Source organism: Danio rerio, chromosome 19 (genome assembly GCF_049306965.1).
Source record: "Danio rerio strain Tuebingen ecotype United States chromosome 19, GRCz12tu, whole genome shotgun sequence".
Classification (NCBI taxonomy): Eukaryota; Metazoa; Chordata; class Actinopteri; order Cypriniformes; family Danionidae; genus Danio; species Danio rerio.
This window is the reverse complement of record NC_133194.1, coordinates 15,557,820-15,580,000: the sequence shown is the minus strand read 5'-3', so window position 1 is coordinate 15,580,000 and position 22,181 is coordinate 15,557,820. Positions and strand designations below refer to the sequence as shown.

Sequence of the window (22,181 nt, the reverse complement as noted above, 5' to 3'; positions counted from 1 at the left end):
AAGGAATTTACAACAAGTGTTTAGCTACATCATCTGAAATACAAATATGAATCCATAGCACTGGAATCGACTAAGGAAACTGCTGGAAAAGAAGGGAGACCAAACTCGTTTATTGAATCTTTGTTCTGGTGAATGATGATGAAATCAGCTAGAGTAATGGACTTGTCTGCTTTGATATAAACCCTCTACGTACTTAACGAAAGGAACTGAAATGTTGTGTGTATGGGATTGCAAGGGCAAAAGATTGCACTACAACCGGAGATGTAAGGAGAGTAAGGTGGTAAATAAACACATGGCAATGCGCAATGAGAGATCTGTTGAGTGAAACCTTTAATTCGTCAAAGATTAAAAACGGTGAAGAGCGCCATAAGATGAGAGAAAGAAAAAGAGCAAAGTGTAATTTACAACATCATTATATACACTGCAGCCAGGACTGCATCTAGAGCTCAAGACCAGTCCTAAGAGGTGATTTCTTTAAGGGTCAAGTCATACAATCGAGGGACAAAGAGGTCGGGGTGTTGTAGGTTCACGTTACTTTGGGGGGAAAGCCATTTTTTCCACATGAACTAAAATCATTTTTAAAAACTACAGTTTTTTTGCTGCCAAGCCAGCATTATCTCAGTGTGAAACAGTATTGTTACAGTATGTTTACAGTTTTAAGGTGTACAGTACAGAAAAAAGTCCTACAATCTACTGCACAGGCCTCCCATTTACATGTCTGTTCACAGCCAACGACCTGGTTCCTTTAGGGCTAAGTATATATAATCCAAGTTACAGCAATGTATACCACACACCAGAGTCTGAGTCCATTTAGACTCCAAGAACCAGATTATGGTCATCTCCAAGCCCATCCACACCCAGAAGGTGAATGAGCAAGATTTTTCCCCAAACTCACTGTAAACTTGACAGCAACTTTGGTTACAGTTTGGTTTCCGTGTGTGTGTGTGTGTCTTTTTTGTAATTTTAATTTTCCTTATAAAAAAACGTTCAAAGGGCAGCGCACTCTTGTAGGCGAGGATCGTGATCAGCATATCCATGTTAGTTAAACTATCCATAGGTGTTAAAATCCATCGCAACATAATGGTATATCCTTCCTTGAGAGCGAAGCAAGGGTAGACAGGATAGACAGTGGAATCTGAGGTGATTTTGCATAAATAAAAAAATGAACATAGTTTTGCTATTAAATTTTCTCCACTAACGCAGACACACACACATTAAAAAAAATAGTGGGGAAAAACATGATCACCCCCACGGCTGTCATGACTGGCCAATCAGAAAAAGTACGTCACAGATTACATGGGACACCAAAGAGTTCATGAGTGGGGACACAGATATGTCCAGTAGCCGTGACTCGTACAGCGTGAACTCTGAGTGGTTCTCTTCCACTTTGGCAAGGGCGTGCAGGGCACGTGCCGCCCGCCGCATCATGTCCACACTAGTGGGCTCAAAGGGTGAACCTTGTAAGTGCAGTAACGAGCCCTGACTCTGTTGGAATTGGGTGGCTGCAAGACTGTCCTCCAAAAAGCCAAGAAGGTTTCCAACACTTCCTTTCTGCACAGCAATAGCCCGGGCAGCAACTGTATCACCTTGCGCCAGATTAGCTAGCAGTACCACTGCCATCTCCCGGCAGACAGTTACTTTACGGTCGCCAACCATGCGAACAAGGGAACCATAAAGCTTCTCCAAACGGCTGAAAGGTGGCGTAGCCAGAATGAGGTCTACATTGTTATCCTGGATGCTAAGCTTACTGAGGGTTTCGAGGACTAGCCTCTGGGGAGACAGAGTCCCATTGAGCCCCAGCGTCGGGAATGGATCAATGGCTTCTGCCGATGGGCACACAGCCCAGTGGAGCAGGCCGTCCAGCAGTGGTAAGCAAATACTTTCAGGGTAGATGGACAGGTCCAGCTGGCCTGAGATGTTTGCTAACGTGACCAAGCAGTTTTCCCGCAGAACCTCAAGACAGTCCCACCACCACTCATCTCGCTCACAGCTGACACCTTCATCTTCCTCCTCTTCTTTCTCATAGGTAACAGGGGCCTGCTTGCGTTCAGGATGCCAGTGGTGCAACAGCACAAGTCGTCCAAGTAACAGCAAAAGTCCTGGATGCTTCGACATCTCCAGATCATTGCCAGGAATGAAGGAAAGGCTGCGAACAATGTTGGAAACACAGATGCAGCGACGAGCTAGTGCATCCTGCCAATCCGAGAGTGTACAGAGTGGGGTTTCATCCTTGCTGTGTGGTTCATCCTCCAAGATCTTGATATTGCGACTCTGTTGTGCAAGATCAATGCCAAAGAGAAATGTATTCTTCTCCTTGTCACTGTCTTGGTTGCCTCTGACTGCTTCTTCAGTCGCAGAGCCTCTCCGAGCCGACAGGACATCATCAATGGTGGCCGTTATACTTGTTGACGTGCTTGATGTTGTAGTGCTTTTACCTTCCAACGATGGTTGATCTTTGGATGCCAGAACTTGTACTTGCTGTGGCCCTTCATTTGTCTGAACCTTTTCAGCTTCACCCGTAACAGTCTCCAATATTTGAGATACCTTTTTACGTGGCTCAACATTCACTGGCACTCGTTTCCGATGCTTCAAGAGTTCCATCTTGCTCTCAAAGTGTGTTTGTATGTGCTCTGTGGTGTCACCACCACCCACACTCCAATGAATAAGACCACTATCAAAAGCTTGTCGCCTACCCAATTTACTAGTATGCCCAATGACAAACGGGTCTTTTTTCCTCATAATCTTGATGGGAAGCTTGTCAAATTTACTAGCCTGCTTTGGCCTTTCCTGGGAGGCACTTGTGTCCTGCAATGGGGTAGATGATCTGAGATGATCTTTGCATGAATTATCCTCACCTTCCCTATCTTCTAATTCATTCTTATCATTGGATTTTGGAGATTCCATAGACTCCTCTTTCTCCTGCTTAATCTGGACCTGTGATGTTTGCACAGTGTTGTTTTCTAGATCTTCTTCATCATCTTCATCATCCTCTTCCATCTGTTCTGCCTCTGGCCCTTCCTCATCAGACATCTCAGGGTCAATAGCTTCTGGGTCAATTAGGGTACGCTGCCCAGGGTCTCCAACCTCATATTCTTTTAATATTCCAAAGATCTCAATGAGGCACCTTCGGAAATACTCAACAACAAGCTCAAGGAAGCCAGGAAGCTGCAATTGGAACAGAGAAGCAGTAAAGAGAAGTTATAATACTGTACCAACCTCAAGCATTTCAAGTCATACTGCATGTGCTATTTACTCACCTGGTTCAGGTTAAAGTTAGAAATGCTATTGTCATCATAGAGAAGAATATTAATGGTATCCAAAGCCCATGTGCTCTCGGCTAACAAGCCTGACTTGAGGGACATCATGACTCTCCAGGCTTCTGGTGTTCCTGAAACAGAACAAAATCCATTAAATCCATCCATTTTAATCCAGACCACTACCTAAATCAATAAAGACAAAAGTACTCATGGGGGGAAAAAGTCATGAGCCTCTTACCAATATCTTTCATGGTAAGCCGACGACGTGGTTTCAGAATGGGCTGTGAGGCCTCTATTGAACCTGGCGGGAATGCAATGTCTCTTCGAATCATAGGGGGCTGCACTGGTGGCTGAGCAATGTGTGATGCAGGGACTGGGGGTCCAGCCTTCTGAATTTTCATCCCTGGGTGCATGTATGGAGACTTGTTGGGTGAGGTCCTGTTCTCCATTGGTCTTGGCATGGGTGCAGGGCTGGATACTTGTGGAATGTGGTTCTGAGAGGATTGATAGTTGGGCTGAAGAGGTCTGGACATAGGTGGCCCTGAGGCTACAGGCCCATATGGGGGCTGCCGCTGGTTAACATGGCCAGGCCAAGGACCCTCTTGGTTCATGCGCTGATCTGAAGGCATCATGTCTTCAGAACGATTCATGCCATGGTAAACTTGGCTTTGAGAAGGGACACCAGGTGGCCCTTGGCGGTTATGATAGTTTGGGTAGTTCATCTCATTACGCCCTGGCCACATGGGTCCTTGGGGTCCATCAGGAACCGAAGGCATAGTGCCACTCATGGAGCTACCCATCATCTGCGGTGGCATGGAAGGCTGAGAGTTTGGACCACCAACATTAGGTCCTCTATCTCGTCCAAAGCCAAAAGGAAATTGGCTCTGTGGGCCTGGTGGGCGTCTTTCTGAGCCTGGATAGGTGTTATACTGGTTATACATATCTGATTGGGACTGAGGTGCACCTGGGGCCTGGGGACCCTGCTGCTGACCACTGAAAGGGTACATGTCCCCTTCATGACGTTTTGCAGGAGGACCGTAAACACCATCAACCGGTCTCTTCTGTGTGTAATTCTGTATATGTGAAAGTTTAGATTTTAGTAAAGACACCTGTTTACAGTACAAAAAAGTTAAAAAAAATGTGTTGCACTGACCGGTTGTTGTTGTGGATACATTCCTGACTGCTGATTTGGGTATGGTCCACTAGGGGGTGCTCCTTGGCCAGCATATTGATTACTGTAAGAATCATGCCTAAAAGTTTTGAAAGGCACAAAAAAAACTGTTGTGTAATTGTGAATAGCAAACAACAGAAATTAGCATTTGTGAAGATGCACACTATTGCAGCACATTAACATTATAAACAAGTCTTTTAATTAAGCTTTCTATACAACATCTGTTTATTTTAATTAAGTGCTAACCTCTGCTGCTGTGGAGGCCGGTTAGGTGAGTACATCCCTGCATCTGCACCGGAAGGCATCATGTTGGGTTGTGGACCCATATTTCCATCTGGGCCCATACTTGAATCTGGTCTGTAAATTAAGAAATTGAGTATGTGAAAAAAATGGGAGTTGAAGATATTCCTTAGATAAAAAAAATAATAAAAAACATGGTGAAAAAGCTATAACCTTCATCAGATTTCTGAAGAAAAAAAACTCACTATACTGCCAGCTGAACTCAATTTAAAAGGTAAATGATTGGAATAAATGCTCTCACCTTCTGTCGTATCCTGGACCATATGGATACTGTTGTCTTTGACCCATCTGCATATTCCCCATTGGACCTTGGGATGCTCGATTATATTGTTCACCCATGCCACTATTTGGGCCTTGACCTGGGTTCATAAACTGCTCACCCGCTGAAAATAAAAGCAGAGTTCACTGAATGTCCTCTTTTAAATACTAAAATATGTACAATTTATTATTCGTATCCTGAAAAGATATTTACTAGATGATAAAATGTGCAGTTATAAATTTAAGTGGTAAATAATTTTTAAAATAAAGTTTAATATTTTTGTTTTTGTTAGACTATTCAATTATTTTTTCCATAAAAATCCACATAACACTACTTTAACACTACTTTAAGAAATCATGATAATGGCAAAGGATAACTCCCTATATGTACGAAGACCTCAAACATATAATTCACAAAAGAGATGCTTAAAATTACACTGTAAGAATTTGACCAAAATAGATACCTTTTCTCATACCACCGAAGGGGTCCTTATTTGGCTCAAAAGGTCCCATACGGCCCATCATGTCTGGTCCACCCATACCAGGTTGATATCCTGAATTTGGGGTCACAGAGTTACGTCTTGAAAAGGCTGGATCCCCACCATCAGCGAACGGGTCTTGCAGATTCACACTACTCCTGCGCGAGAACGATAAGGAAGGTGAGGTTACTTGTGAGACTATGAACCTTGAAATTCATTCTGAAGGTCTTGTCCAAATACAGAAAGGGAGAACACTGTCACACACACCTAGCACCAGGCATGGGTGGCATCTGACTGTGAGGTGTTGAGGCAGGTGTAGGGGGCTTCAGGTCTCCACCTTCAGCCATAGAACTGCTGGTTGACTGAGGCGTCTGAGGACCCTGTAACGATCCTGATCCAGCTGGAGAGAAAAAAAAAAGCATATTGACAGTCAGCTAAAGTGAATGTAGCCATTTTTACTTTATGCTTTAACAAGAACCACAAGCCAGAAAACCAAATATCCCCAATCCACATGGCTATAATTTAAACATCAATTATATGTTCTGACTCGCTGCGACTGTCACTTCAGCAGCACTTTCACTGTCAGTGTGGACAGACAGCATTGCCAACAAACAGTGACACACTTTCGAGGAAATCGCTGAGCTTGGCTCATTTGGCAACCTTCCCCAGCCCGAAATCATGCTGCTTTTCATGCCGCTTAATCTCATTTGAGGACTTTCCCCCACCGGTGACACAGGAAGTGGTGCTCTGCTAGCTAAGTGCTCAGAAAGTAGCATCCTTAGATTTGAGGCTCCATAACCCAGCATGACAGAGTCTCCCTAATACTACCACACAACTAGCAGCTAACAACACACTTACCAGACAGCTGAGTGCTTAGTCATGTTTTGAAGAAGGCTAAATGCTTTAAAAGTGTTCAGCTCGACTCCTTGAGTACTCAAGTCAAATCATGAAATAACATCTAACAAATATATTGCTGGACTTTTTTTGACTGGACTCATCCCTGACTGCTTTTGCTCATCCCTACCAAGATGATCAGCATGTTTAAGTAAACATGATGCAATAGTGGGTGTGTGTAAATGTCAGAACCAAGGGAATGATGAGGAGAGTGACGCACAAATGTGTGTGTGGATGAACGGCATGTTTGCATGCCACATGTTGTGGCTCATCTTGCGGCCAGCTAGAGGACGATTACTACTGGCACGCCTGTCGAATGACTCATGCTTCCATTCATTAACTCGTACACAGACTAGGGTCACCGGCAGGTCAGACGTATCCGTATCTAGCACTTCACACATGCTCTTTAACACACACACTCGGCACAATACCTCAGCCTCCCTCCTCTGGGCAAGGATATCCCTTGAACGCAGATAAAGAGAAGGGGGAGGGTGGGAAAAAGGGAGAAAAAAAAACGATGAGGAAGAAAAGCCCAGCTTGACTTTACATATCACCACCCCCTTGGATTTTTTTTTTCTCCCATTCATCTTTTTTTGGCTTAGTTCAGCCCTCCAGGGGTTTGCCTCTGAATCCTAAGGCCAGGAAGAAACAGTCTAGAGCAGGGAAAAAAACACAGTCAGCCTGGAGCACCTGACCCGGTGCCAAGCAGACATGCTCTACATCACAGGGGATCCCCCTTTAACTTGCCCCATTTCTCTTGTAATCTCAGTCACTGTCAACTGAATTTACTCTCTGGCGCTCAGTCTTTTACATGAGGGCTGTTTTTGGATTAAAAAAAAACAAAAAACAAATGGAGCACAACCGAACACAATGACCTCCTCAAGTGTATTTAACACCCAGGCTTTTTGCCAGTTTGTACAATAAGCTGGATAATCTGCCATTGTTGCAGACAAATGCAGTGTTTGCTACAGTAAAGACACTCTGGATGCATATCCAGTACACAGGTTCATCTGGCTGGTTCATCATTTTAAAACAGATATTTATGTGGCTGGGTAATAACCACTGAGATATTTTTAGCTGAAACACCATAATAAAAACAGAACAATCCACTGAGAATTACAGAGACATTTAAAGGACTCATCTCATTATTTACTTTAGTCAAGATGATGAAAATGACTATTTGCAGCCATTTAAAACAACTCTCTTACAACTGATTAAAATTATCAATATTCCAGACCAAAGTAATTTCAGAAGGCCAAAGACCAAAAACAGAGGCCTGCATATATTTTGCACACACAACTTAAATAGGCTACAGCAAAAGTAACAGTCTAAAGTCACAACAGTTATTGTAAAAGCTGCAATAATTTATGCTGAGCAGTTTGAAAGGGTTTTAAAAATGCAAACCTTATAAAACACTTATTTTACTAAACACAACCAGACACTAGTAGAAATCAACAATGGCCAAAAAAGCAAAACAAATGACATAGCACAACCTTGTTGGTATTGGCAGTCAAATTTGTCAACACAACAGCTTAGAAGGGAATAAGTAAGCCATATCACCACAATTGAGGGCACAGAGTTGTACTGTACCTGGCAGTATTGTAAATCACTATAAACGACACGAGAAATGAACATCAAACGTTGGCGTACAAACATTACCGGCTGTACTAAACCACATCAAAGCAGAATTCCATTAAAACAAGACATGAACACTATAAAGATTGGCGTTTACAATCACATTAATCTAGACATTTATAGGTGCATTATCAGGCCATCGGGAAAGGTTTTATGCCTAAGCAGTTATCATCTTTCAAGTCTGATTAAGTCTGGATAGACCTGCATCTGCGAAAAAAACACAACTATTACTTCACATTCATCTCTACTTCCCTGCATTCTGCATACCCCTGTTTATCGAACTTTATAAGAAAAAAATAATAAATCAAAGTGCCAAATCTATTTAAAATATAATTGATGTTTAATCTACAACTCTGGGAAGAGGATTTTTAAGATAATGCCATTGGATTCACACTAGCATCAAGGCATTGAGATCAAACATGTGAAATTGTCTGAACTGACCTGGTGACGGAGGCTGGACCTTGGCCTGGTTCTTTTTAGGGTCATTATTGAAAAAGTCAGGTGGCGGGTCTTCTCCTCGCTCGATCTTGCACTCAAAGGCATAGAGACACTGGATGTACTGTTTCTTCAGAGAGCTGGCCGCACTACTGGATGTGCCCACATTCAGATTTGTGGCTAATTCCCTCCACTTCTTGTTCTTGTTCACCTGAAAACAGCACACAGATAGAATTTAATGACTGAGGTAGGCCGAGAAGACCTTTAGTGAACTCATATACTGTACGTATCGACCAGAAGCTAAAATAAGCACTGGTTTTGTGATGAAAGGAAATATGTATTAAAAAGACCTTAAAAACTCTTGCAGTTCTTGGTCTTATTCACGCATTAAAGAGGGTTTGTAGAATTCAGAAACCCACATTATTAGTAACACTAGTTGCTAGGGGTGAGAACCTACAGTGGGTAAAGTCTATATCGGATATGTGGCCGGCTGAAAGTGCAATATGCACATTATGGTTTATTTATTATTATTTATTTATTGCCACATCAGCAGCTTATGGCAAAATGGATATTTGAATATAAAATGGATATACACAAAATAATACAAGATAAAAACAAATTCGTACTACAATAAAAAGTTATTTAGACAAACATATAGGATAGAAATGAATAAAATTCACACAAAAACATATTTAAAGTTAAATATGATTTTTCTGTTAAATTTTTGATAATTTAAGATTCTTCCTGGTGGTACCCTACGAAAAATGCCCATTAAAGTACTCTACATCAATTATAGTTGCTTTTTTTTAATGACACTGTATAACAATAATTATTATTTTTAAAGTACTGTGACTGTTGGGTTTAGGGTTGGGGTGGGGGTAGGTGTTAAAAAATAACATTTATTGGGTACTTGAATAGGCAGCATAAATAATACTCGCTATAACTACTGTTTTTACATTACTTTTATGGTTGGGTTTAGGGTTGGGGGTTAGGTGTTAATAAAATACAATAAATGGGAAATTAATTAAATAATTCTCGTTAACTTCTGGCCACAAGCGTATGCAACCTAGCAGCAACCCCTACACTGGTCTCACGGTTCGGTTATGATGTCATCGATTCGATTCAATTCGTTATCTCGGTGCTTCACGGAGCATTGATGATGCTTTCCATACACAATTATGTTTTTTTCTTCACAACACAAGAATTCTTGATTTAAAAATTTGTAAATATTTATATAGTAAATTATTTGTAATATATGAACTGTACCTTTAATTTTACCTGCTCAAAAAAAATTGAAATGTTTCAAAACAAACACAAATCACAGAAGACAACAAGCATTTATAGCAAAAAAACTAACTGAATTTTTATTCTGCTTGCTTTTTAAGAGCTGTCAAGCGTGTTCTTACATCCCTATAATTGGTTATTGTGTTCACACGCTCAACAGAATGAGCTGCGATTGGCTCTTAAACTGTCAGCGATGTTCACCGATGACGCTGACACTGAAAAATGCGTAGTAACAGTCTATATGCGCATAATAAAGTGCACATTGCACTATCACAGCTGATGCATGATACACGCCGTGAAAAAAAAACTTGCTTTACAGACACACTCATGTCAGGATCCACAAGTATCTCTTTAATAGAAATAAACTTGACAGCAGTTCTAAGGTGCAAGTGTGTGTGAGAAAGGGAAGCAGACAGAGTTTCATTCTCCCTAACGTAAAATAGTGTCTACTGGTTCTGCTGTACTTCAGTGTCAATATAAGACTGTCCAGCAAACTCGCAAGTAGTGAATTGTGCAGTTATCTGCTATTTAAGTAGTTGGAGCATTTTAATTACTCGCACTCGCCTTGTTCAATCATTGAGGCACATCTCCATCTAAGAAACAAATCATTTTGACAGCCCTACTAGTGGCCATCAAGTGAAGTACAACCAGTGGAAAAAAAAAATATATATATATATATATATATATATATATATATATATATATATATATATATATATATATATTTTTTTTTTTTTCATTTAAATTGTGATCTCACCTTTCAAATGTGCCATTCAAAATGCATCAAATGTCAAATTATTATTTCTCTATTCTTATTTAGGGTATTTGAAATCTTGCACTAGCTTGTTTTATTAAATCTTTCTATTAGATGTCTTGCTTAATTACAGAATACTGTCTTGTTTAACTTAATGACATTTGTTTTATACTAATGTGAAAAACAGCTAAACTGACACAAAACAGTCAAGGTAGATGAAGTTTTTCCCTCCAAGAACTATCAATCAGTCAAAGAAAAACAAAAAAACAAAACCTAACTAAACCAAAAACTGGAATGAAAGCAACAATTATTCAGCTGAAACGCATTACAAAATTGAGAATCAAATATAAATAGTTTGTGCCAATTCCCTGATACACTGACAGCAAAGTTCTTTAGTATATCAGTGAAGTATTTCATACTTCTAATACTGAACATATAGGTAAACACTAAAAATAAGTCTAGGCTTCAATAAACAACCTTGAAAGTCAGAAAAACTTTACAAACTTGTTTACCCTGGCAATAATAAATGATTAATATATAGTCTTAAATTAAAAGCTTTGCTAACAGCATTTGAGCTAGTAATAATTTCAGCTAATAATATCTCCAAACGAAACATTCTCAAATCAGGAAGAGCTCATATCCACACCTGAGTGAGGCCGCCAATCTCTTTGACGGACACATAGAGGCGGAAGAGGTCAAGGGGTTTGCGTCCCACCGCAGGGAGATTGCTCATGCCCATGGCTTTCTCCTCAGCGAACGCTAGGTAACGATCCACCCACAATTTCCTTTCTGGTTCTGGACCCAGCTCATACAGACGAGTTATCTTCTCATTAGTGGTGGTGGAGGAACTTGACTTCTACAAGAACAAAAGACGAAAACAGCCGAAACGGTTGCAAATATTAGATTCCTGCTGTTTGGTATAGGCAAAAACACACAATTTCCATAAACAGGAAGCAGTGGGGGTATATCAATGTGGTGTATATGTGCAATGTGCAATTCACTGGAAAAGCATTTTCATTAATGATGTATAAAGCCAGGACTGCAGGGAGCAATTTCAAAACCCCTGAATGTGCGTTACTCCCCCTGTACATTCACTGGCTTTCACAACTCTCCATACAGATGATCAGTCAAGCGCTGTTCACAGAGCTCAGGGCAGCTTAAGAGAGGCATGCGGCCTACAACAACACAGCCCAGACCCATTTAAATATTAATAGCTCTTCACCTTTTTCGATTCAGTCTTAGGAGTTCCATCCACTTTGTTATTCAACTTTTGAGATTGGTTGAGCTTGTCCATGCCAAACTCTGGACTGGGAGCCATGCCTGTGAATGAAACGGAAACACTCTGTCAGTGTAAGCTTCTTTAATTAAGATGCAAAAACTAGATAAGGCCTCTGCAATGTAATGCTATTTTAAGGCTTCCTATTTTTTGTAAGTGTCCTACAAAATGTTTACATCTACTGAAGGTCTAAATCACTTTGGTCAGAGTTTGCAATTTCCGCTCTGAAGACTTGTATATAAAGGGTTTTGAACAGTAATGATGCCACTGGTTTACCACATAAATCCAGTCCTCACCCTTTGGAATGTAAAGTGGATTTGATTTTTGCAGAGCAAAAAAAAAAAAAAAGCATCTTCTCAACATTTCAATTACATGAACCAAACAGAAACTAGCATTTCAGGGTCAAAAACCATTTTCCACTGTGTAGTAAGGGTGTCACGATTTCGATTTTTAATCGAAATGATCGAAATTTATGCTCAACTTCGATTATCGAATCCAAAAATAGAATCGTCGATGCTGCCACGCCCCATGTCACGTTAGCTTGGCTTGCCAAGCGGGAAAAAAACATGCTTGTTGAAGTGCTTGTTAACCTGCAGACACAGGAGACCCGTCGACAGAGCTTAAATCCTCTCCGCTTTCAATGAAGTCGCCGGTGTGGAAGTATTTTGGATTTCCAGTTAGTTATGTTGACAACGTTCGTGTTGTCGACAAAAAAAACACAGTTTGCAAGCTCTGCTATGTACGTATTACGGTTGGGATGATAGACGATGGGCGCATCGCGATCCTCCGCCCCGCACCTGTTGCAAATCCACTCGCGAAAAATACACACTCAGGCCCTGTTTACACTAATGTCTTTGTTTTTAAAAGGCATTTTAGAACGACAACGATCCATATCCACACTGGCGTGTAGCATTTCTGAGCAGTCCCCTCCTTCCTCACTACCGCGAAAACGCACATCACGTGACCACACACACACTCATTCACACACAGACGCACACACATTGTCAAGCGCTCGAGAATGCGGGTCAAGGCAGTCAGCGAGTCAGTAGACTGCTTCCCTCTTTTACTTTCACACAAGTACTCAGTCATTTTAGCGAACACCTTAGATACTGTTGGCTGGTTTCTACTAGTTGTGCACCTTTTTTACCGACGCCATTATAACGACACAGATCACTGCCTATTCACGAGTCGCGCAGAAAAAAGTGATTGACAGGTGGTTATTATGTGTGTAACTTACCTTTATTCATTTACTGTATGATTTGTTTATGGGTAAAACAAAGACCATGCAGGTCAGGTAGTTTAAACGGTAGGCTACAAATAATTAAATCGTTATTAATTAATTAATTATTCATAATCGAAAATCGAATCGTGATTTTAGAATCGAAAATGTAATCGAATCGAGGATTTGGAGGATCGTGACACCCTTACTGTGTAGTATGACTTGGCTCGCCTTACATTGGCTTACTTTGCTTTTCACTCTGCACTTGGGTAGGGTCTCAAATTGGGTGAGAATGAGCACACATTTTTACTTCTACAAAGTGTGTATCCAGTACACCATACCCAGATGCATAACTCCCTAAACTCACTAGATTACAAGTCACAACAACACGTAAAGTTCTATGATTGGTCAGCTTGGTAGCATGTCACACATTTACACACATTTCCAGGATGTTCTTATGTAGCTAAGGCAGAAATGTGTTTTTAAAAAAATAAAAAAATAAAAACCTTGGAACAAACACCACTTTTATCGTTGTGATATTGTTTTGGATTGATCCATTCTCTTGCTGGATTTGCTCCTCAGCCATCAATGAGATCACAATATTGCCATCTTAGGGTGCTTTCACACCTAGACTTGTGTTTCAGAACCTGGCCCTTTCCCTCGTTACTGTGGTTTGTTTGGCATATGTGAAACCAGCAATCGCGCTTGCATCTGTGCAAAAACAAATGGCCCAAGATCGCCTAAATAAGTTGGTTTCGACTCGATTGAATAAACAAACAAGGTTATACCCTAGTGTATTATGGATTTGTACTAGGCATATACTGCTATATGAAGAGAGAAAAATGATTAGGGCGGGATGTCTTTATTTCTACCGGTAATTGTGTGTTTCATTTCGAGACTGAAAAAAAAAACAAAAACGTTGAACTCCGAACAATGTGACAAGAGTTTACTCGCACCTGACTTGTTTTTTGTTATTTTGGTCCATTTAGAAACTTTGCCATGTGAAAGCGAACTGCACCAAGAACAGCGCAACATTGTAGCAGTTTAAGTCCCTGTTTCGGAACAAAACCGGTGTGAAAGCACCATTAAATTGAGTACAAAAGCAGTTCAAAATGTTTCTATAGTTACTGTTGCTGACTAATTGATTAAACTATAAAAGTTTATGTAAAACACTTTCAATTAGCATTATGTAAGAAACGCTTTGCCAATTAGTGATTTGCAGGGTTTACATTTCCCATTTTAGTATAGGTACAGAGTCGGTACTAAAATGTAGCAGGTACTAGATAATAGACAGATGAAAACAACACAACCATGAGCTGCACCGAACCATACCATGCAGTGGAAAGTAGATATTACTGGTAAGAATCCAATAAAAACCATTGCTTTGCATTATACATTTTTGTTACAAATCCACATAGATCTGTGCTGGAAATAAGACAACAACTACAGACGGCTCATTTCAAGCAGATCAAAGAAGGTTCTCATCTGGGAGACAATAATCCCATTAATCATGCACTTTGAAAGTCTGCAGACCATTTACATTCACAAACAGCTACATAACACACTACAACAAAGGTAATATCTGAGAAAGCATAATGGGGCACTTAAATCATAGATTCTTAGACCATGGATAAATCAGAGTTTTTGCCAAAAACATCCAGATAGCCTATTACATAGCAAACTCCCCCAATATACAGGACAAATTCAGAAAGTGCTCACCTGCAGAGTTATTGGACATGTTGCCAGGCATAGGATACTGTCCTGCTTGATTCATCATACCCTGCATGCTGTTCATGGGTGGAGCGTATGGAGACCCAGCTCCCATCATTCCCTGGTTCATGTTGGGATACCCAGGTGGTCTAGGAAAGAAAACATTCAAAAGATTTGACAGAACTGAAAAATCTTAAATGGTACGAATGACTCAGTACTGATCTTCCATTGTCTCTTTCAACACGCTGCCTTGACTGTTATGATCTCATTTTCAGCTCTCACAGTATGACCAGACTAACTCCAGCTGTGCTCCCTGGGACTGTAAAATCTCAGCTGCAAGTCTGACTCTATTTGCAGTCCTTCCAGGATTTCATGATTCAGAGACTGTAGAATTTGAATGCAAAGTAGAACAACGCCTGTATTTTAGCTGTTTCTCTTTGCTTGTTTGGGTTTTTTGCAGAGAAAATAACATTAAACTCACTGAAGGAATAGAATTAGCTAGTCAAAATAAATAATTATAACTAAAACATACATGTATTCAGAAGCCTGCTGCAGATTTTCATTATAAAGTGAGAAAGAATGAGAACCCTACAGAGAGCTAGGACTTCAACAAAGCATTTAATGTAACAACGTTTCACTATGAAGCAGACACATTTGAGTGACAGAATTATAAATGAATACTGATTCCTCTGAATCAATAATTCACTGCCCTGTACTGAAGATCTGTCCTATTTGTAAAATCAACCAATTTACGGAATGCAAAGGGTGTTGGCTAATTAAAGTGGCCATGTTTTTTGGTCCCAGTGGTTCAATTTACTACCTGATGATACAACTAACCCTCTAAAATGAGTTTTATTTAAAACTTCTTTCATCCAAATCTGTTCTTCAACTAGGAACTAGAAACAGAATTTGGCTCAACTTCTCAATCCGAGTTAATTTTTTGAAAGCAGTATGTGGTGCAGTGTACCTGTGTATGGAGTTGGATGGGCCATGGTGCATGCCCGCAGCAGCAGGATCCTGAGGCTTTCTATTCATTCCAGGTGGAGGACACATTCCAGATGCCACCTGAGGAGGCATGCCACCCATGTTGGGGCCCATGCCAGGGCCGTACGGCCTCGTACCCATCTGTCCCGGTCCCATGCGCCCTGGAGGCATCCCTCCATAAGGCCCTCCTCCACCCTGCCCTGCCATAGGATTCATGGAGCCCCCCATGCCAGGACCGCCGGGATAGTTAGCATTAGGCATGCCTCCATAACCTGGTGGTCTCGGGTAACCTGTTCAACAAATTAACACGTTTAACAATGTACACTAGGCTTAAGTAATGAGAGAAAAAGCTATTTATTTCGGCCTAACCCAAGCTTCTCACCTTGTGGTCCATACTGGCCACTCTGCGGCCCATAGTTGCCCATGGAGTTGTTCTGTGGGTAGGAACCCATCCCAGCATGCATTTGGCTTCCAGATGTTTGCCGAGGGGATAAAGTTGACCCAGATTGAGGAGAGCCGTAAGGCATCTGAGGGTTCCTCATATATACTGTTGAGAGTGGACACAGATTGACTATAGTAAACTACCCTTGAGGTTATTTTCATGCAAGTAGTTGTGGTGTGGATCCAGGTGCTCTTGATGATGTTTTGTATTTATTTATTTTTTGACTGCTGTAAAAGAAGCCTTTTATACCATGAAAATGTGTCAAAGTTAAATAGGCCGTCTGCGGTACAGTTTCTGTAAACAGAAATTTCACAACCCAAAACCAATATGATTAAATTCTATTTTAGAATTTAATATGATTAAATTATTTGTTTCTATTTGCTTATACTTGTCTTTTGTATTCCTATTTAAGTAAAGAACTTTGAGTTGCCACTGTGTATGAAATGTGCTATATAAATAAACTTGCCTTGCCTAAATTAGCTAAAACAGCTGAGCATCTCTACAGAAAATCCCCTTCCATTGTTTAGCCGGCATGGCATGTTTTATTCCAGGGAAAATCTGGAAGTGTGCAAAAAAGCTAAAAGACTAAAGTGAAGAGCTGGAAAAAAAACTAAGTGATATTTTTAGATATTTAAAGGGTCACGAAACACCAAACCACATTTTTTGAGCTGTTGACAGTCATATATGTATCCCACGCTGCTAAAAACACTATTAGGACACATGTATTACACTAAAAAGTGAAAATTGATTGCTTTTGTGTTATTTCGAGCAAATCAGAGTACATCAGGTTTGAAACAAATTTTTGAGGCTGCGTCACGGCCATGAGATCTTAGCGTGTATTCCAGCGTGTAGACAGGACCTCTGTACCTGGGAGTACCTGATGACATCTCTGAGTGTGCTGCATTCATTCATGAGTCAGACTTGGTTCAAACCAATCAGAACACTCTATTGTGTATGTGGTGCAACTTCATGAATATGCATGATAGCTTCGAAGACCGTTTTTACCTGTTAACAGTATTCAGACGGCAGAGAGACGCCACATTGTGTTGCCAAAACAAGAGGGAGAACATGAATAGTTTGGAGATACGGGTCGTCAGTGTTGCTTTTATAATTTGCTGCAGTGAAGGTTTTGTTTTCAAGCTGGACTCATGTGTGGATTACAGTGCACGCGACGCACAACTCTCCCCTGAATTCTCCCCTGCGTCTGTGTGTTTGTTTTGCCTCTGTGAAAATCAGCGTGCCCAAACAGTAACTTCCATATTTATGCAAATTTTTACGGACCTTCCCTCTTTCCTCTTTCCCCCTAAACAGAGCTGGACACGCCCATTTTCCTGACTTTTTCCAAAGTAGAGGTTTGAAAAAACCCTGCTCAAACAGGCGGGTTTCATGGCCCTTTAATATTTAATCTGATTATACCACTTCAGGCAAAACTAAGCCAAACTGTAAAAATAACAAAACATTACTGAAAATGGATCTAAACTCACCTCTATCCTGACCCATGGAGGAATGTAACATACCATCTGACTGGACACTTGAGGGTCTGGGGGGCATCTGGTTTCCTGTAGTGGACGGGGGAAGTCAATTTTAAAACATTATCTTATTCTCTGATTTCTTTCACTTCCACGTCAGGTAAGCAAACAGGTGTCCTACCAGGCATCGTTCCAGGTGAAAGAGGTCCCGTGCGGGAAGCAGGGCCACTAGCAGGTGAGCCCACGGGTGAAGGTGAGGGGCCGCGGATCCCTGATAGGTGAGGGGAGGTGTGTGGAGAGAATGGAGACTGTGCAGGGTTGCTCTGTTCACCTTGACTGCTGGACACACCTGATGTGCTCACGCCTGGGCTCAAAGCACCCTCTGTGCCTGTGGGTAGATCGTCGATGGAGCCTGATAGATCCTGTATAGAACAACAAGAGAAATAGAAACATGTTATTAGAGATATTTGACAGGGCAAGTTTCACTATAGCTGCTGCTTTTCATTGCTTCTCAGCAATTTGTACTGGTAATCAAGGATTTGCTCTGCAGTGTGACATGGATGAAAGACACCTCAAAATCATCTGATTTATTCAGAAAAGGAGTGTTGGTGCTTTTTATGGAGGCTCTATGCAGATACGGTGATGATAAGATATGTGAGAAAAAGATGATATATATGATATAAGATGAATGTTTTTGCAAACAAAAAAAAGTTTTGTGATTGACTGCAAAGTTCTCAAAAGTTACTTACAATCACAATAATGTTGAAACTATTATTTTGTCCATCTCAAATCTTTCCTCATAGGAACTCTGTAACTTCAGAAGATGACCAAATGAAATGGACAGAAATGCTGCACACAATATGAATAGTCTTTAAAAATCAGAAAATTGCTGAGTTGTGCTCCTTTTAAATTCTGAATAAACATCACATATCTGGGCCTTAGTGACCATTTTATACATCCTGGCAATCACACTTTTCCTCCTCAGCATTGAGCATGACTTTTTTGTAAAGTATAAAATAATATGAAAATATTAAAGTTTATAAAAATACATCATAAATAAATAAGAGTCTTCATTATTTAAATAAACTTAACTGCTTTCTTAATGCAAATAAAAAAACACATTCCATTAAATCAGGCATGATGAGCTCAGAGTGTGTGGATTGTTTACAATGTTTCTAAAAGCCGAGTTAAATTAGTTCATTAAGTCAATCATATGTATGCTCAAACTTCCTTATTTTTTTATTTTACTTTTAGTGTCTGTCATTTTAAAACCAGAAAAGTGTTGGACAGACACCAAACATGGTGACAAAAATTTTTTTTAAAAGTCTAAACCGTTTAAGAATGACCATTTAAATTTTGTTGAGCTATATATATTTGAGCCAGTGAACTTGGAGCAACTAATAGGCAGGTCAGTTATTGAACAGGTCAGTTGACAATCCACCTAAGCAGTCTTTAATAGCAAGGACTTGGCCAGCAACCACAAACAGAACCAACTCCTCAGGTTTTGGAGACGCAGACGCAGCTCAGTTTCTTTCTAAAACAAATCTAGTTGACTTGGAGTCAAAAAGCAGAGCAAATGTCAAAGACATTTACACAAACGGTGTATAAACATCACACATGTACAACAGAAACCCAGCTGACAAATCTTGTGTAGTATCATAACCAAAAAGTATGCCCAAAAAAACAACATTTGTTCGGCATACACAAGTATACATTTGACTGTTCCAACTTTCTTTGATTATCAATGCTTTTACCCATAACAGAACACCGGCTGCCTGAAAACAAGCCTGAGCAAAATGAGCAGCGACTCCATATGGGGTGTGATGCTGAAATCAATCTGGCAGTCAGTCATAAAGCCTCCCAGCGGAGGAGTGTGTGTGCGTGTGTGTGTGTGGGAATATTTACACACTAAACTGTCGTCACATGGAGCGCATGTGTTCAGTAAAAATTTGCAAGCTCATCTGCCAGTTAGATCAGAGAAGGAAAGGGAGAAAAAAAAAAGCGGGAGTGGAACTAGACACACACACACACACACTCAAGAGCCCGACTGGAGCATGGCCAAGTATTCCCATAGAAATCTCACACTCGCAAACTGGCTGCAGCCCCAAAGTCGGCGGTTTTGCACTTGAAACGGCGCCCGCTGCTATTTTTGGGCCGTGACCTGATGGAGGAACCCCAGAGGGAGAGACAGGAGGAGGACGCTGATTCAGGCTCCTGTTTTAACAGCCACACACACACACACACACACACACACTCACACTCACAGTGCATCCATGGAGAGCATTTGTATGACCCAGGTCTGCTCTCCTAACAGGAAACAATCCTCTGTGGACGTGTGTTTATGTTGGCATGTGCGCGTCTAATAGGAGATTCCTGTGCGTGTGACCCATGAGGAAGGTGTTTATTACTCAAGAGTGTGGCATAAACCCAGTCTTAATGTCTCTGTGTGTGTTTGTGTGACCACAGAGAACATGACGCAATGGCACTCGGGAATGTGATCTCAAAGCATCAGCGATCCCTAAGCGAAGGCATTTTAATTAATGAAGAGACTCAGAGGACAGTGTGTGTCTGTTTTACCCAAGAACTGTGATAAAATTAAGGCTGATCGGTCACTATACCGAATGAATGTGAACAATAATAACTCTGTATTGACAATTAATTGATGATACACCTTTGTCAATAACAATATTAATAACGTTTTGATACAACGCTCACTAGTTTTACTTAAATGTGCTAAAATGTAATCAGACTAGGGCTGCACAATATATCATTTTAGCATCGATATGGCAATGTGCGCACCCACAATACTCACTTCACAGAACGTGCAATGTTGAGTCAGGATTATAAATAACTATAAATCATAGTTCAGTGCACATAATTTGTTGAGTCAGTCAAATTTCAACCTATCAATGTTTTTTACTCAGATGTGTTTAAGGTCTGTCACTGTAAGATTCAAAGCAAATTTAAACCATTTGGGAACGAGGAATGATCAAATTCGCTGCTTTAACAAAGATTGAGCTTAATTATTTAAAAAATAAAGACTATAAGTGTTATTTTAATAATTAAATTAAATTAAACATTGTAATATTCCACCAAAAACCACAAAACACTCCATTTCATTTTGTCTGTGCTTAAATTTATTACTTTTTTATATATACAGTTGAAGTCAGAATTATTAGCCCCCTTGTTTATTTCTTTCCCTATTTTTTTTTTTTTTCGGTGAGAAGATTTTTTTTTTTTACATATTTCTAAACATAATAGTTTTAATAACTTCTTTAATAACTGATTTATTTTATCTTTGCCATGATGACAGTAAATAATATTTGACTAGATATTTTTCAAGACACTTCTATACAGCTTAGTGACATTTAAAGGCTTAACTTGGTTAACTAGGCAGGTTAGGGTAATTAGGCAAGTTATTGTATAATGTTGGTTTGTTCGAAAATATGGTTTGTTTGAAATAAATATGGCTAAAAGAAGCTAATAATTTTTACCTTAAAATGTTTTTATTATTTAAAACTGCTTTTATTCAAGCTGAAATAAAACAAATGAGACTTTCTCCAAAAGAAAAAAATATATTATCAGACATACTGTGAAAATTTCCTTGCTCTGTTAAACATCATGTGGGAAATATATATAAACAATAAAAATAATAAATAAAAGGGGGGCTAATAATTCAGACTTCAACTATATTTAGATTTTTTTAAATCCCAATCAATGTAAAATTGTGAGTTTATCTCAAACAGTTACTCAAGTCATATAGTGAAATTTTTATCCATGTAGAGATATATAATGAATACAAATACAGATAAACATATTTCAGAATACAAAAAATTGCAATGTCAGTTATTTTCCAATATCACGCAGCCCTAAAACAGACATTATGTACAATTCTTTGTTACTTGTTACACATGCAAAAATCGAACAGTGTCCAGTGAATTCATCTCTCAGCTGTACCCATTTTCAATAAAGTCAAGTCACCAATGTGGGTACTGAAGGTTTCTGTGATGCATAAAACACAGAATCGGGAAATGCAGCTATGAAAACTATGAACATTTTCATAAGTGTAATTTGTAAATGTCATGAAGTTTTGCAAATACTAGAAATAAATCACAAGGACAAATCATTCCAACACTCACTCCAAATGCAAAGTAAACTAGTTTCTAAAAACATTAAACCACAAAATAATAATAATAATAATAAATAAATAAATAAATAAATAAATAAATAAATAAATACTTTTGTTATTGTAACTTTTTTTTTACAGTTAACTAAAATCATTTGTTATTAGAAAATGTAACAATTCACCTGACTCACGATGCAAGATTTAACAAAGTCAAGATTTAACAAAATTATCTGAAACAAATTTAAGCTGAAGAGCCCTTTTATTCTTTTCTTAAATGCTGCAAATTTTTTGCAAAATTATGTTTTCTGCCATAACCAAATTGCTATTTTTAAAAATAATTCCAATAAAACAAACCATATGAATAAAGTCTCATTAATATAAACAACCCAAACTATGACTGTGATGAGAATTTGTATTTATTTGTTTATTTGTTTATTTATTTATTATATTTTTTTTAAATATCAGCATATCTATGTTTTCTGGCATGA

The 22,181-nt window shown here is 39.6% G+C and overlaps 1 protein-coding gene across 1 annotated transcript in view; it reads right to left on the bottom strand.

The window, feature by feature from the left end:
* Positions 1-313: 313 nt before the first annotated feature.
* arid1ab (AT-rich interactive domain 1Ab) overlaps positions 314-22,181 on the bottom strand; it is an 85,026-nt gene continuing 63,158 nt past the window's right edge. Inside the window, exons 5-20 of the mRNA XM_021468300.2 lie at positions 17,749-17,989; positions 17,583-17,657; positions 16,039-16,203; positions 15,640-15,946; positions 14,682-14,821; positions 11,690-11,787; positions 11,114-11,323; positions 8,436-8,640; positions 5,733-5,865; positions 5,451-5,623; positions 4,970-5,111; positions 4,675-4,785; positions 4,411-4,507; positions 3,496-4,330; positions 3,258-3,388; positions 314-3,165 (exon numbers count right to left, since the gene is read on the bottom strand). Of these exons, the coding sequence (XP_021323975.1) occupies positions 1,258-3,165; positions 3,258-3,388; positions 3,496-4,330; positions 4,411-4,507; positions 4,675-4,785; positions 4,970-5,111; positions 5,451-5,623; positions 5,733-5,865; positions 8,436-8,640; positions 11,114-11,323; positions 11,690-11,787; positions 14,682-14,821; positions 15,640-15,946; positions 16,039-16,203; positions 17,583-17,657; positions 17,749-17,989 (4,971 nt within the window). The 3' untranslated portion in view covers positions 314-1,257. The remainder of the gene's footprint in view (positions 3,166-3,257; positions 3,389-3,495; positions 4,331-4,410; positions 4,508-4,674; positions 4,786-4,969; positions 5,112-5,450; positions 5,624-5,732; positions 5,866-8,435; positions 8,641-11,113; positions 11,324-11,689; positions 11,788-14,681; positions 14,822-15,639; positions 15,947-16,038; positions 16,204-17,582; positions 17,658-17,748; positions 17,990-22,181) is intronic.